At 35.5% G+C, this 14,210-nt stretch overlaps 1 protein-coding gene across 4 annotated transcripts in view; it reads left to right on the top strand.

Annotated features, from left to right (window-relative positions):
- CAMKMT (calmodulin-lysine N-methyltransferase) overlaps positions 1–14,210 on the top strand; it is a 354,956-nt gene that overhangs the window by 312,426 nt on the left and 28,320 nt on the right. For 2 of the 4 annotated variants that reach the window (XM_023531292.1, XM_023531290.1), the window contains one exon: positions 11,877–11,951. In XM_023531292.1, coding sequence (XP_023387060.1) covers positions 11,877–11,951 — 75 coding nt within the window. Of the gene's footprint in view, positions 1–370; positions 438–11,876; positions 11,952–14,210 lie in introns of all 4 variants that reach the window. The other 2 variants (XM_011361337.2, XM_023531291.1) reach the window with 2 other exon arrangements.

The following is a 14,210-nucleotide window of genomic DNA, read 5'->3' as shown; positions in this document are numbered from 1 at the left end:
GTTTAGACTCCTATCTCTTTTAAGCAAGAGAGGCCTGGCACCTATGGAACAGTCATCTCCCCCCACCGACACCCAAAACCCCTGGGCCTTGCCTGTATGCTGCCTGAACATACATTCCCCAGGTCACCAAACTGCAGCCTAGGGAATTAGAAGAGCTTGCCTGTGGCAAGTAATTCAACATTTGGTGGTGGGGCCAGGCCTTCCCCACCTTCTTTATACCTACAGTTCTTCTCTTTTCCCTGTGCTGATCCCTTATAGGGTAAGATCACTGTGTTTGCAGGCTTTTATTCATGCATTCGTTCATTTATTCATTCATTCATTCATGTCAGTTGACAGTCACTGCCGAAACTTTCTTAACTATGTCCAATAGATGTGAGAGACATCATCACAAGGAATCAGAAGGCCGGTGTGTTTAAGACACAGAAAATATCAAGCTGGTAAGATACATTTCTGCATGAAAATACTCTGGTTGAAATTGCTTTTCTCCATACTCTGGGTGATTATTAAAAATAATAAAAGCTAACATTTAGTGAGTAGTTACTATGTGTCAGGTACTGTTCTAAGCACTTTTAAAGTATCTTACTTAATGCTCACAAGAACCTGTAATGAGGTAGGCAGGCATTCTCATTACTTTCAATTAATAGATGAGAAAAACTGAAGATAAGTATATCCTATACTGGGTTGAGAAGGATTTAAGGGTTGAGAGTATGTTACAGTATGAGGTTGGTAGACGTCCAGCCTGAGACCTTCTTATGAACTGCTCTGTTCCATTGGTTTTCAACATGGGAGCAATTTTGTCCCAGGGGATTTATTTTTAATTGTCATGACTAGGGACATGGAGTTGCTACTGGCATTCAGTGGGTAGAGGCCAGGGATGCTGCTAAAAATCCTAAAATACACATGAAGTATCAGGCCCCAAATGTTAATAGTGCCAAAATTGAGGAACCCTGCTTGATTCCATGATTTTGAAATAGTCTAGGTATCCATTCCTTCTTAGATTTTGTTAATTCTTGTCCAAACTAGGAGAAATGCTTACCCTCATCGAAAATGTGGTGCCACATTTTATTTTGGCCCTGTTGGCATGAACCTAGGAGAATGAGTAAACATTTAGTAGTTTTCACATGAAATATCTGTATTTGTGCATTTTTTCCTTCATATGTTTAGTCCCAAATAGCATTAGAACAATCTAATCTTTAATTATTTAATTTATTTATTATGGTTAATCTGTCATCCTTTGACATTTTGAGTTTTCTCTAAGTTGAGGGTGCTTTGCCACCCCGATTCCTCAGCTGGCGTTTAGAGGAAGAGGTGGATAAATAGCAACAATGCTTTAAAACTAAAGTGGTCAACATATTGGGATGAGGCTATGGGAGAGCAATAATTTTTTCTCTCTTATATTTGTTGTTGAATGTAATGAAGTTCAGATATGTATTTTTAAATCCCGCATTAGAATGTTCAGAATAGGCTGATGGCACGAGGGGCAGTATGCTCTGTGTTTCTCATATAAATGAACAAACCAGTTCTATTTCCCAGAAAACCTCCTACGGGTCTGGAGAAAGAGCAGTCTTCTTACCTGCTCTTCATTCTTGGGACAGCCTTTACTCTACAGAGCAGACTGCCATGCCGTTCTGGAGAGGACTTCATTTTTGGACGTGATTTTCAACCTGGTCTTTTAGTTATCAATCAAAAGCACATTTTCTATGTTGTCCTCATTTACATTTATTTAATGCTTAAGGTCATTTGTGACCATTTGAGTGTATTTCAGCATATGGAATCAGGGAATAATAGATTTCAGCATCATGCTGTGAAGAGAGATTGTGTTTTTACAAGACATAATGTTGTTTACTGGGTGTTAATAATCACTAATTAATAAACATATCTAGACTTCTAAAATGTTGCATTTTGAGAAATAAAAATGTCGAGTGTTTAACTTATGAAGTGTAATAGTATTTCCTATCATCTCTTTATAAAATTAAGTTACATAAAAAAGTAAAATGTCATGTTCAACACAGGACATATCCAAAATGCCTTTATTTCTATTTATCTGTTCTCAAAAATGCCATTTCAAAAATTTATTGTTCTGTTATGTACCTAGACAAAGTTTATATGTCATTAGTCATCCAGAAACCTCCAAGATGGTTTTTTTCCATCTTTATTTCATATTAATTGTGGTCAGTGTCTTTTTTTTTTAACCACAACAAGCATTTTGTCTGAAGTCTACTAAAGCACTCTGTCAGAAAACAGGTGGATGAGTCAGTCCTTGAGATGCCTTAATCTCGTATTAAGAAGCTACTTGACCACTTAACCTTCAAGAAGCTAAGAGGAAACTGCCAACCAACGATGCAATAATCGGTATTCCCCTTCTATCTGCTGCTTCCCCACCCATAACCAGTACAATATGATAAAAGCATTAGCTCTATGTGAGAAGAAATAAAAGGAACCTGTTCACAAAAGAGCTAAGATATGGTTCAATATTTTTTTTTAGTGCCTCAATGCATATGCAGAATTTCTTCTCCAAATTGGAGGTGTGGAATAACAGTAGCAACAGATAACTAAGAGGTATTTACCATAGCTACAAAGCCACACACGCAAGCCAAATATTTCTGCTATTAAAAAGCACTTCAGAGCTTGACATGAAGTTTGTAATAGCTGAATGTCTCCTGTGACTTCATTTGCAAAGAAGATATAAAGCAGAAAGGAAAATCTTGATATGAGAACTGTGAGCCTAGGAAATGGTGTTTTTAAAAAGGAATGAGAAGGCACCCAGAAATTTGACTGGCACTCCAGGCTCCCATTCTCACTGCTCTGACAATGCCCTCAGTCGCTGTCAGCGGTCCTCCTCTGACCAGTCTCTTCCTACTTCTCACTCAGGGCAGACTCCGTTCGCGCAGGGCCTGAAACTTACTCTGAAGGCCCTTTTTAGGGGGATGAATTCAATTATACTTTACTTTGGCAAATTTTACAGAAGCATCCTACCATGTGAAGAAATTACTAGGGCTACTCGTGGGCCTTGGAAGGGACCTGTGCAAGTGAGGGGTTCTGGCACTTAAGCCTTGTTGGTTTCACAGTAAACCCACCCCTGCTCTCATAAACGCCACTATCTTGGCCTAGAATAACGCTCTTCCCTTATAAAATTTCTTTCTCCTTCTGTTCTGTTTTAATCCCAGTGCGACTGTTGATTAATATGAAAGATATGCTTGCGAAAGCCTAGAAGCTTTAGCCTGGCCGAAAAAGGTCTAGGATGTATATACATGAAGCATATAGCCATTACATCTCAAAGGTCTTAATAAAATCACTTGATGTTTCAGTCATTTGTTCATCCATGCAGCCATCCATTCATTTAACTGATATGTCCAAGGTATTCTGCCTTTGAGAACATCAATACGGAGTAAGCAAGAATAACTCTTGAACAAAGGAAATTGTGCTACTAAATATAGTTAGAGACTGGTAAAAGAGCAAAGATATTTACAGCATCTCAATTGTTAGGTTTATCCGAAGCTGTCTTCAAAACTGTGACTGTTTAATAAAGAACCATTCAGAGCTTTTGACGTCTATATATTTCTAGGTGTTCCAGAATTAGTGAATGGTGTCATTCTCTGGTTAATATTAGTTAACACTTACAAAAATTTTTAAAATCTTTTAAATATACCCTGCTGTGATATTAACAGTGAATTTCTACTTAAGAAAAGACTTATCTTTGTGTGAAAATTGCTGGTGAATTTAGGCCTGTGACTTTTATTCTTTGATAAACCATTAAGCTCAGTAACTATGGAACTTATTATAACTTTTAAGATTTTTTTATAACTCAAATATTACCTTTATGTGGGCCCCCAGGATTGGCTATTGGCCCCATTGCCCTACTGCTCTTTAAGATTCGTATCCTTTCGGAGGCTCATTTTCCTTTAGAGGTTAAATTGGGGGTGTGAAAAATGATTTTTAAAATGTAAACCCTAACCAAGTGGGATCCAGTGGCTGGTTTTTCCAGGCCTTCCGCAGTCTTCTTACCTTCCTCATCTCCTCACTCACTCTGGCTTTCACGGCTGCCCAACATACACCCTCTCCTTTGTCACCCAAGTCTCTTCATTCTCCTCCTAACACATTTGGTCCTTCTCATCCCAGATTTTTGCCAGTCTTATTCCCCTCTTCCTCATGCATCTAGGTTCTTCCTTCTAAGTTGGTTTGCTTTCCTCCTGCGTTCTCAGGCTATTTTAGCTTGCCCTAATCTTTCTCTTCTTTTAACTTCTGTTGGCCTTAGAATAGTCCCACAGTAAAATGTGGCATAGTCTCTTATTGTTCAAAACGTGTTGTCTTTGTGTTCATGTTCATTGGTTCATTCACTTCCCGACAGATATTTAGATCCCCTTCTGTCTACCAGGTGCTGCTCTAGGTGCTGGAGATGTAGCGATGAACAAAACTGAGAAAGTCCGTGCCTTCTTAGAGTTCACCTTCTAGCAAGGGAGACCGATAATTTTCTTGAAGGCAAGGATTCTGCTTAATATGTTTTCGTATCCTCTGAAGCAATTAGTATACTTTATCTGTGGTACATGAAAGGTTTTAAGATTTGTATTTGGAGCACATGTTGAAAGATATGAATCCATAAGGCTTATGGAACCAAATAATTTTTCATAGAAGAAAGTCAAGCTCTAGAGATTCAGACATCAGTTTATATCTCAGATAGCTGACTTTCGTTTCAGGCTAGGGTTCTTCTCAGGCAGGCATATGCAGTGTCTGTAGACACACTGACATTGTGAGTAGGCATTTATCTGTCCTTTGTCAGATTGAAGAGGAAGGTTAGTAGAAGGTAACTGAGATAAGAAAGCTGAGGGCTCTCTTTAAGAAATGTTCTGATAAAGTATACCTATTAGTGAGTTTGCTAGAATTATGGTAACAGAAGCTTGAGAACTGCTAAGAATTCTAGAGATCCCCCAGTCTTGTTTCCTTCTGTTGCTATCTTGGATATGGAAAAATGAAATTACTATGTGTACTTTCTATTACTCACATTTTTTTATTTGCTTGACAAGTTTATAGAAGGACTCATGTCCTGGCTTATTTTGATAGAGTTCTTTTTGTGTGTGTTAAAATGAGCCAGATTTTAAATATGGGACACTGTATTTTTTTAGGCGCCCTCTAAACTGCAGCGCATTAAAACTTATGACCTTTTCTTCTAAAATAACATTGTATGGCTTTTTGGACATGCTGATCTCTGCTCTATCAAGGTCAAAATCTCACTACCCCAAATCGGCCGCGTTCTATATTGATAGCTAGGTGTGCAGGTCGTACTATTTCATCTTCTATGAAAATGTCTTCCAGGTTTAAGAAAAAAATAATCCCTCCTTCATAGAAACTGATATCACAGAAGTTACGTATCAAACAAAAATGTCTTCATTTTCAAAGCAGTTTGTTGCTTTAAAATGCACAAAGGGCATTCTTAAAAATTTTGTTAGAGAATGACCACATCATAATCTATTGCTAAAAAATAATATATTTTATACTTGAATAAAAGGCATGATTTGTTTTCAGCATTTTGCTTTTACAATAATGCTACAGTGAAACACATCTGTACATAAACCGTCCGTCCATTTGCAAGTATATCTACAGGGCAAATTTTCAGAAGTAGACTTTGTCTATTCAGACCAAATGGTGTAAATTATTAAACTTCATAATTTATTTTCATACCCATTAAGACTAGTCCCTTGCCATTTTTTTCCCCCTAGACTATTCTAAAGTTATATTGGTATTTTTATTACATTGGTATTTTCATTGAAATGTATAATTTACTAAGACTTGACATATTTATAACTAAATCTTCCTATTCAAGAACAGGGTGTTTTCTACTTAAAATCTTTTGGATGTTTCACTAACATTTAAAATTTTTTTCTTTATTTCTCTTGTTAATCTTATGGGTCACCCTAAGTTGCTACCATAATGCTATAGCAGAACAGTTTTTACTCCATTATTTTGGAAGTTATCATTTGAAATTGCTAAGAAATAGCGAAGTTTCTATATTAAAATGCACTGTTTGAAAGTTCATAAATTAGAAAAATAAAGAGAAAAGAAGAAAAATAAGCGAAAATACAAAAAAGCAATAATTAATTTTACAATTTCATATCAAAGGGCACATAATTGTAATTTGTTATGAAATTAGAACTAATTCTAATTTTTTATTGTCACTTTGTTTTGTTACCATATAAATTAATCAGCTGTCATACTCATATAATTAGATATATTTGAAATGGAAAATGTAATTAGTAAATAATTAGTATCTTTCATTCCAAGATTTCAAAACAGTGCTCCTTAACCAGTTTAAAATATACTGGTCACCAACATAGGGGGTCCAAATGTTAGGCAAATCTGTCTTCCTTTTGGACTCTGAGATAAGTTTATTTCAGCTAAATTACAGACAAAAACACAAAGCCAGTGGGTGGCATCAGCTTTAAATTTAGGCCAGAAACATAGAAATGATAAGCTGGAGCCACAATTCTCAAACTTTAGTACCAGAATTATTTGTAGAGCTTGTTATGACACAGATTACTGGGCCCCATCTCCTGAGACACTGAGGTGGGGCTCAAGATTTTGCATTTCTAACATGTTCCCAGGTGATGCTGCTGTTGCTGGTCTGGATACCTCACTTGAAAACCATGAACTAGAGTTCTCGCTGAGAATTCCTCATTAAATTCTGTCATGTTTCATGCTTTGTAGTTGTCCAGATTTCTATTCATTAAAGCCAGGTCTGTCTACTGTATTCTTTAGTTTATTTATAGATATCATATATTTACAAAGAAAGAACAGGACCTGACTTTCAACACTCAATTGTCTGTAGTTAACCAATATTGTAGATCTTCTGAGGTAGAAATTTCATTGAGACCTAATTTTACTTCCCCTTCCCTTTTCTCCAAGCTTTATTCCTAGATTGCTGAAGCTCAAGCAAATCGCAGAGCAATGCTAGTAACTGTCGGTGAGAAAGGTCATATTGCAAGAACAGGTGAAGCAATGAGATTAGACTACTCCTGCAAAAATGTTGATGGCAAAGGGGCAGAGAGAAATAAAATGTGTACCAAGGGAAAGCAGAGTTGCGGGAAAAGTCGGGCACGTTGGCGGGAATGCCAGTACAACTAAGGAAGAAGGAATAAGTAAAGATGTGAAAGAGGGCAGGGCTATTTGATGGAGCAAGGACCCAGAGCAGTGCTTCTCAAAATATGGTCCCTAGACCAGCAGTATTTGCATCACTTAGAAATTTGTTAGAAATGCAGATTTTCAAGCCCCACTCCACATATACTGAATCAGAAACTCTGGGGTCAAAGTTCAGCAATCTGCGTTTTAACAAACTTTTTGAGGATTCTGATGCACACTCAAATTTAGAAACCACTGACCTAGGGGAAAGAGGAAGGAATGATTTTATCCTGCACATGGGTTGGGGGATTCTCCTTGAAAAGCTCCATATCTATTTGAAAAGAATATATATTCTGCTATTGTTGGGTAGAGTGGTCTATAAATATCAGTTAAGTCAAGTTAGTTAATAGCATTGTTCAAGTCATCTATAAACTTATTTTCTACTTGTTCAATTAATATTGAGAGAGAACTATTGAAATCTCTGATTATAATTGTGGTTTTGTCTATGTTTTCTTACAGTTCTACCCATTTCGGTCTTATATATTAGAAACTCTGTTATTCAGTGGATAGACATTTAGAAATGTTATGTCTGCTTCTTGAATTGACCCTTTAATGTTATAAAGTGATCTTCTTTATGCCCAGTGATATTCTTTGCTCTAATATCTACTATCTTATATTAACATAGCCACTCTGACTTTCTTTCAAGTAGTGTTACTTAGTATTTCTTTTTACTTTCAACCCATTTGTGGCTGTATATTTAAAAAACATTTATTATAAGCCACATATACATGGGTCTAGCATTTTTATCAAATCTGACACTCTGCCTTTTAATTGGGGCATTTAGACCATTTTCACTTGGTACAGGTACTAATATAGTTGGATTTAAATCTCTCATTTTTTGTTTTATGCTAGTTCCATCCATTCTTTGTTCCTCTCTTCATATTTTTCTGCCTCCCTTTGAATTAAATGAGTATATTTTATTATTCTGTTTTATCTCCTTTGTTGACTTATTAGCTATAACTCTTTGTTTAGTTGTTTTAATGGTTGCTTTAGGTTTTATAGTATACATCTTTAAGTTATCATTGACTATCCTCAAATGATATACTACTTTATCTCTACTATAACAACCTTACAGTACTGTTCTTCTTTTACTCCTCTCCCAGTCTTTATTCTGTTATTGTCCTATATTTTACTTATGCATATGTTAGAAACCTCAGAATACCTGTTTTTTGTTTAACCAGTCAATTATATTTTAAAGAGAGTTCTATAATATGAAAAAAATATTATAAATTTGCCCGTGTAGTTACAATTTCTGGTTCTTAACATTCATTTCCATGGGTCCATATTTCCATCTGGTATGGTTTTTCTTCTGCCTGAAGGACTTTCTTTGCATTTCTTGTAATGACTATCTGCTGGTGATTAATTCTTTCAGGTTTTGTATGTCTGAAAATGTTTATTTCATCTTTTTAAAATATACATATTTTTAATGGCTATATAATACTAGGTTGACAATTTTTTTCTTTTTAGTACTTAAAAGATGTCACACTACTGTCTTCTGATTTGCATATTCCTTACAAGAGATATGCTGTCATCTTTATCTTTATTTGTATATCATGTGTCTTTTTTTCCCTCTGTGTACTTTTTAGATTTTCTCTTTATCACTGCTTTGGGGAAATTTGATTAGATTATCATGTGTTATGTAGTTTTTTGTGTGTGTTTCTTGTGCTTGGAGTTTGTTGGAGTTTCCTGATTTATGAATTAATAGTTTTCATTAAATTTGGAAATATTTCAGCCATTATTTCTTCAAATAATTTTCTGCCTCCCCCTCTCTTCTGTCCTTTGAAGACTGCAATTACACGTATATATTAGACCACTTAAATTTGCCCCAAAACTTACTCGCTAATGCTCTTTTTATTTATTTCTATTCTTTTTTTTTTTCTCTCTGTATTTCGTTTTGGATACTTTCTATTGCTTTGTCTTCAAGTTCACTAACCTTCCATTCTGTAATGTCTAATTGTTGTTAATCCCATCTAATGTATTTTTTTCCTCTCAGACATGGCAGTTTTCATCTTTAAAATTTTGACTTAGGACTTTAAAAATATCTTTCATAACTCTATTCAACTTTTTAAATAAAATGAATACCGTTATGATAACTATTTTAATGCCTTTGTTTGCTAATTCTAACATCTGTGGCAGGTTTAGATTTGGTTCATCTGTTGACTTGTTCCTTATTATGCGTTGTATTATTTCAATTACTTGCTTGTCTAGTACTCTTACGTCGTTAGGATCTGAATGTTTTTGTACTCCTGTAAATGTTTTTGAGTTCTGTTCTGGAACACAGTTATTTTGAAATAATTTGATCCTTTCTGGTCTTGCGTTTAAGATTTGTTAGGCATGACCAGAGCAGCTTTTAGTCTAGGGCTAACTATTCTTTACTACTGAGACAAGACCCAGCTGAAGACTCTACTCAGTGCCCTGTGAATCATGAGGCTCTCCAGTCTGGCTTGTGGAATAGGTACTATTCCTGGCCCTGTGTGAGCAACTGGCCCAGTCTCATCCAATCTTCTCAACTTCAGGTAGTTTTCTCAAATACATGCCCCAATCAGAACTCTATAAAATACTCCAGGGGGACTATCCACAGACTTTTGGAATTCTCTCTGTGTGCAGCACCCTCCTATCTGGTGCTCTTTACTGGGACCTGTAACTGACTTGGTTTTCTCGGACTCTCAGCTCCATCTCCTTAGCTCAGGGAGTCCACCAGGTTCCACCTCAGTTCTCCTTCCCTGTGCTGTGGTCTGGAAACTCTCTCAAGGTAGTAACATGATAAATAGTAAGGCTCGCTTAATTTTCCCCCTGTCCTTTGTTGCTAATTTTCAGCTTGTTGAAAATTATCATTTTATATATTTTGTGTAGTTTTGGGGGGTTGTTTCAGGCTATAGGGCAAATGAGGTCCTTGTTACTCCATCTTTGCCCAAAGCAGAAATCCTCAGAAAGCATTTTAAGTGGCCTCCATATCTGGCTAAACTATACATTCTATTCAGAGAACAACTTAATATAGAAACCTCTATTTCTTGAGTGCCTTTTGTGTGCTAGGTACATTCATACACAGTTTATTTATATAATATATTTATTGAACAGCTGCTATGTGGCAGGGACTGCTCTTGGCAATGAATATACATCATGGCATAAACAGACTTAAAAAATCTCTGTCCCTGTGGTGCTTGTGTTCTACTGAAGAAAGAAAGAATAAACGAAATTAATAATTTACTTATATAACACATTGAAGAGTAATAACTGCTATAGAAAAATAAAGAGCAGATTAATGGAGTTCAAGAGTACTGGAGTAGAAATGAATCATGGTAGTTTTAAGTAGAGTGGCCAGGGTAGGCTTTCTTGAGAAGGTAAGACATTTGAGCAGACTTGAAGAAGGTGAGGGAACGAGCCAAAGGGATATCTGGAGGAAGAGCATTCACACAGAGGAAGCCGCCAGTTTTAAGACCCTAAGGCAGAAGCATGCCTGGTATATTCAAGAAATCATAAGGAGACCAGTGTTGCCAGAGCAAAGAGCAAAGAGGAGAGTAATAGATGAGATCCATGTGGTAACGGGATTGAATAGTGTCATTGAAAGACTTTGACTTTTACTCTGAGTAAAGAGAGGAGCCATTACAAGGTTGTAAGGAGAGAAGTCTTGTGATTTGGTATGTGTTTTTAAAGGATCATTCTGGCTGCTGTTTTGAGCAGTGATTGTAGAGTGATGGGTGGAAGCAGGGAGACCAATTGGGAGACTATGCAATAATTCAGATGAGAGAAGATAGTAATTTTTTCCAGGGTGAGAAGAGCAGTGGAGATAGAGAAAAGTTGGATTTTGATGTATTTTCAAGGTAGAACTAACTGCATTTCCTATCTGTGTGGGTGTAACAGAAAAAGAAGAGTCAGAGATATATAGCCAAGGTTTTTGGCCTGAGCAACTGAAAAGATGGAGTTAACAAGAAGAGAAATACTGTGAACGAATGAAATGAATTTGGGGAATTCAATATTGAACATATGTTTGAGATGTCTGTTAGATATCCAGGTAGAAATATTAAAATAGGAAGTTGGATATATGAATTTGGAGTTCATGGGAGAGTTCCAAGCTGATAGATCAAGTAAAATGAAGACTAAGAACTAACCTGAATCTAGCAATTTGGAGCTCTTTGGTGAGTTTAAAACCTGATCCTCTTTTGGAGACTAAGTGTGAGGATGAGTGAATTTTAAAATGTGCCTGAAAACTGAGAGCTACTATGTGAAAGTTGGCTTTTCTTCCATCTTGCCAAATTGTTTCTTTTATCAATAAGAAATGCAACTGACATGCTAGGTGATATAGACATATACTAAGTTTCACCTCATTTCTTTTTATAAGTTGTATTCCAGTCAGATGGGGAATACTTTGATTTTAATATGTGCTTCATTGACGTTGAGTCTAGACTCATTCTAATGATTTTGGTAAAGATATTTTTCCCTAGTTTGTCTCCAAACAACCTACAAAAACTAGTAAACCAGCAAAAGCTTAACTGTCATGTTTAAATAGAGAATTCTTCCTATTCTATATTCGAAGACTAAATAAAATATAGAACAGTTACATCCCTAGTTTTTTATTATACCTTTTGAAATAACTTGTGTATATCTTTTAAATAATTTCAAGTGGCACAAAAAATAATGTTAATAGCTCAAAATCAAAAGTGAAAAAAAACCCTAAGTATAATTTTAAAAATCTTTTTCTCCTCAAGCGTTTTACGATGGGATAATGAGACAGATGTCTCTCGACTGGAAGGACATTTTGACATGGTTATGTGTGCTGACTGGTAAGTACATAAAAATCATAAAACTCCTGTTAGAAAAAATAGCTTTGCTGGAGTAATTGGGCTGTGCTGCTTTGCTGACGGCTAAGCAAAGTCAACAAATGAAGCACAAAGCCACCTTAACCTCAACAAATTAATATTCATCTCCATGTGACAGTTATAAGGTAGTCTTCTATCACACAGTAACTTCTACCACATTATTTCCCAAAGATTGATTTTGAGAAGCATTTCCATTTTCTGGAATTGCCTCTGTTTCATGCTTGACGTATCAGTAAATGGACGACTTAGGCAAATTGCAAATAATTATGGCTCGGAGAGGAATAGTCTGGAGAAAAAGGAGTTTATCAACACAAACAGCTCAATTAGCTTACTTCTTAGGAGAGATCTGACTATTGATATAAGAGAATATACATATGTGTGCACACATATATATTCTCCAGCAAATAAACATATCTGTGGATTATCTTTAGGGAAATAACTTTTCTTAAAAATGTATGTTTGCTCTCTAATATTTTCAATGTATTCAATTATGATATTTAATTATACATAAAACAAGAATTATAAAATTACATTTTATTGTTATGCAAATAATATTAAAATCTCTGCCAGATGCCTGCTTTTTAAAAATAATTTACATATTTGGTCTTCTCTTTTAGCCGAGTCTACTTATTGTTAATGAAAGTCTGATCCAAGTTACAGGATAAATATGTATCAAACCTTAATAATTATTTTGAGTAACCTTATGCATTTTCTTCATGTGTGTTAAATAATAATTATTTCAGCATATGAGAAACATTGACAACTCACAAGTATTTTTCTTGTTAAGAGTCAGATCTTATTTGTACTTTTATCATGATTTTTTCATGACACTTTAGATTTGAAAACACAAGTTCAGATTCTGAGGAAGTTTTATTATATTGATAAACCCAATCATAAGATTGAGAACCCGGATAAGACTGTCCCTATCAGAGAGCTGAATAAATGGAATGAAATTTTCAGGAAGTCTTCATTATTATTATTATTATTATTATTACTACTACTACTACTACTACTACTACTACTACTACTACTTAATATGATTTCCAATGGGTAACTTTTCTACCTAAGTCAATGAAATTAGATTTGTTTTCTGTTTTCTTCTGAAAAATACTTCTCAAAAAAATAAATATTTTGTTTAATTTAGACTGAGATTTTCTACTTTTCTATGGCCCTTTTAGTCTCTCTGAACCCAATTTCAGAAAACCTGTTCCAAAAAAGGGGGAAACAGATTTCTGATTAATCGTTGATATTGTGTCTCAATATTACATCCCTCATCTAATCAAAAATAAGGAACTAAAACCTCACCATATGATTTGAGCAAGTAATTTAGTAAATGCCTTTCCTCACCAAATATGAGAAAGGATCCTCCAGGTTTCATTGCACAGATGAAGATAATGCTGGCAGGATTAAATCAGATTAAGCATGAAAGTCAGATCAGAGGGCAGTGGAAAGTGGGAAGGAGGGCCGCGTCTTCTTGGAGGTTTAGACAAGGGTCGCACATGGATGGGCTCTGATTATGTGGGGAAAGTCAGGTCTGGCCAAGAGATTTAGAGTTAAATTTGTCCTTTGCGCAAATATCGAAACAGCCTGGCTTTCTCATACTTTGTGTTATGGACACTCACACCATGTCATCCTATTTGTACCAGAGAGACAAGCAGAGGAAGTAAGATTTAAGCTCTTTTCCGATTAATGTTCTCAGGTTAAAAATAGCCACACAACATGTTTGAAAAATAGTCTTTTTTTCCTAGCCAACAACAAGGTCATGTACAACTGATATACATAATGCATATTCAGTTAAGGCTTTCATTACGAATATATAACATAATGCAGTATACACACACACACACACACATAACATACACACACATCCAGTGGCTATGTGAGAATTTATGAATTCAAATGAACTAAATATACCAAGTTTCATTTTATAAATGGCTTTTCTATGCATGAATTAAGTTTTTTTTTTTTCCTGGTGTTCTAAGTGCCAATATGTCAGCCTGTTTATCATTTTCCATTTGTAAATGTGAAACATTAAGCTACTCTCACTGAGATGCTGATATTATTTCCAAAAGAAATGCTTTGGTAATGGTCTCTCTTCATACTCACAGAGATGGGTAAGCTGCTTAGAAACTTAGAAAGTACAGTGATGTTTATAATATGCATGTTGTGCATATAGCAGTGAAGTGCAGGGTTCCATGAGTTCTTTATGTCCTGTTGGTTTAG

The sequence above is a fragment of the Pteropus vampyrus genome, unplaced genomic scaffold, assembly GCF_000151845.1.
Source record: "Pteropus vampyrus isolate Shadow unplaced genomic scaffold, Pvam_2.0 Scaffold66, whole genome shotgun sequence".
Lineage (NCBI taxonomy): Eukaryota > Metazoa > Chordata > Mammalia > Chiroptera > Pteropodidae > Pteropus > Pteropus vampyrus.
This window is presented reverse-complemented; position numbering and strand designations above follow the sequence as displayed.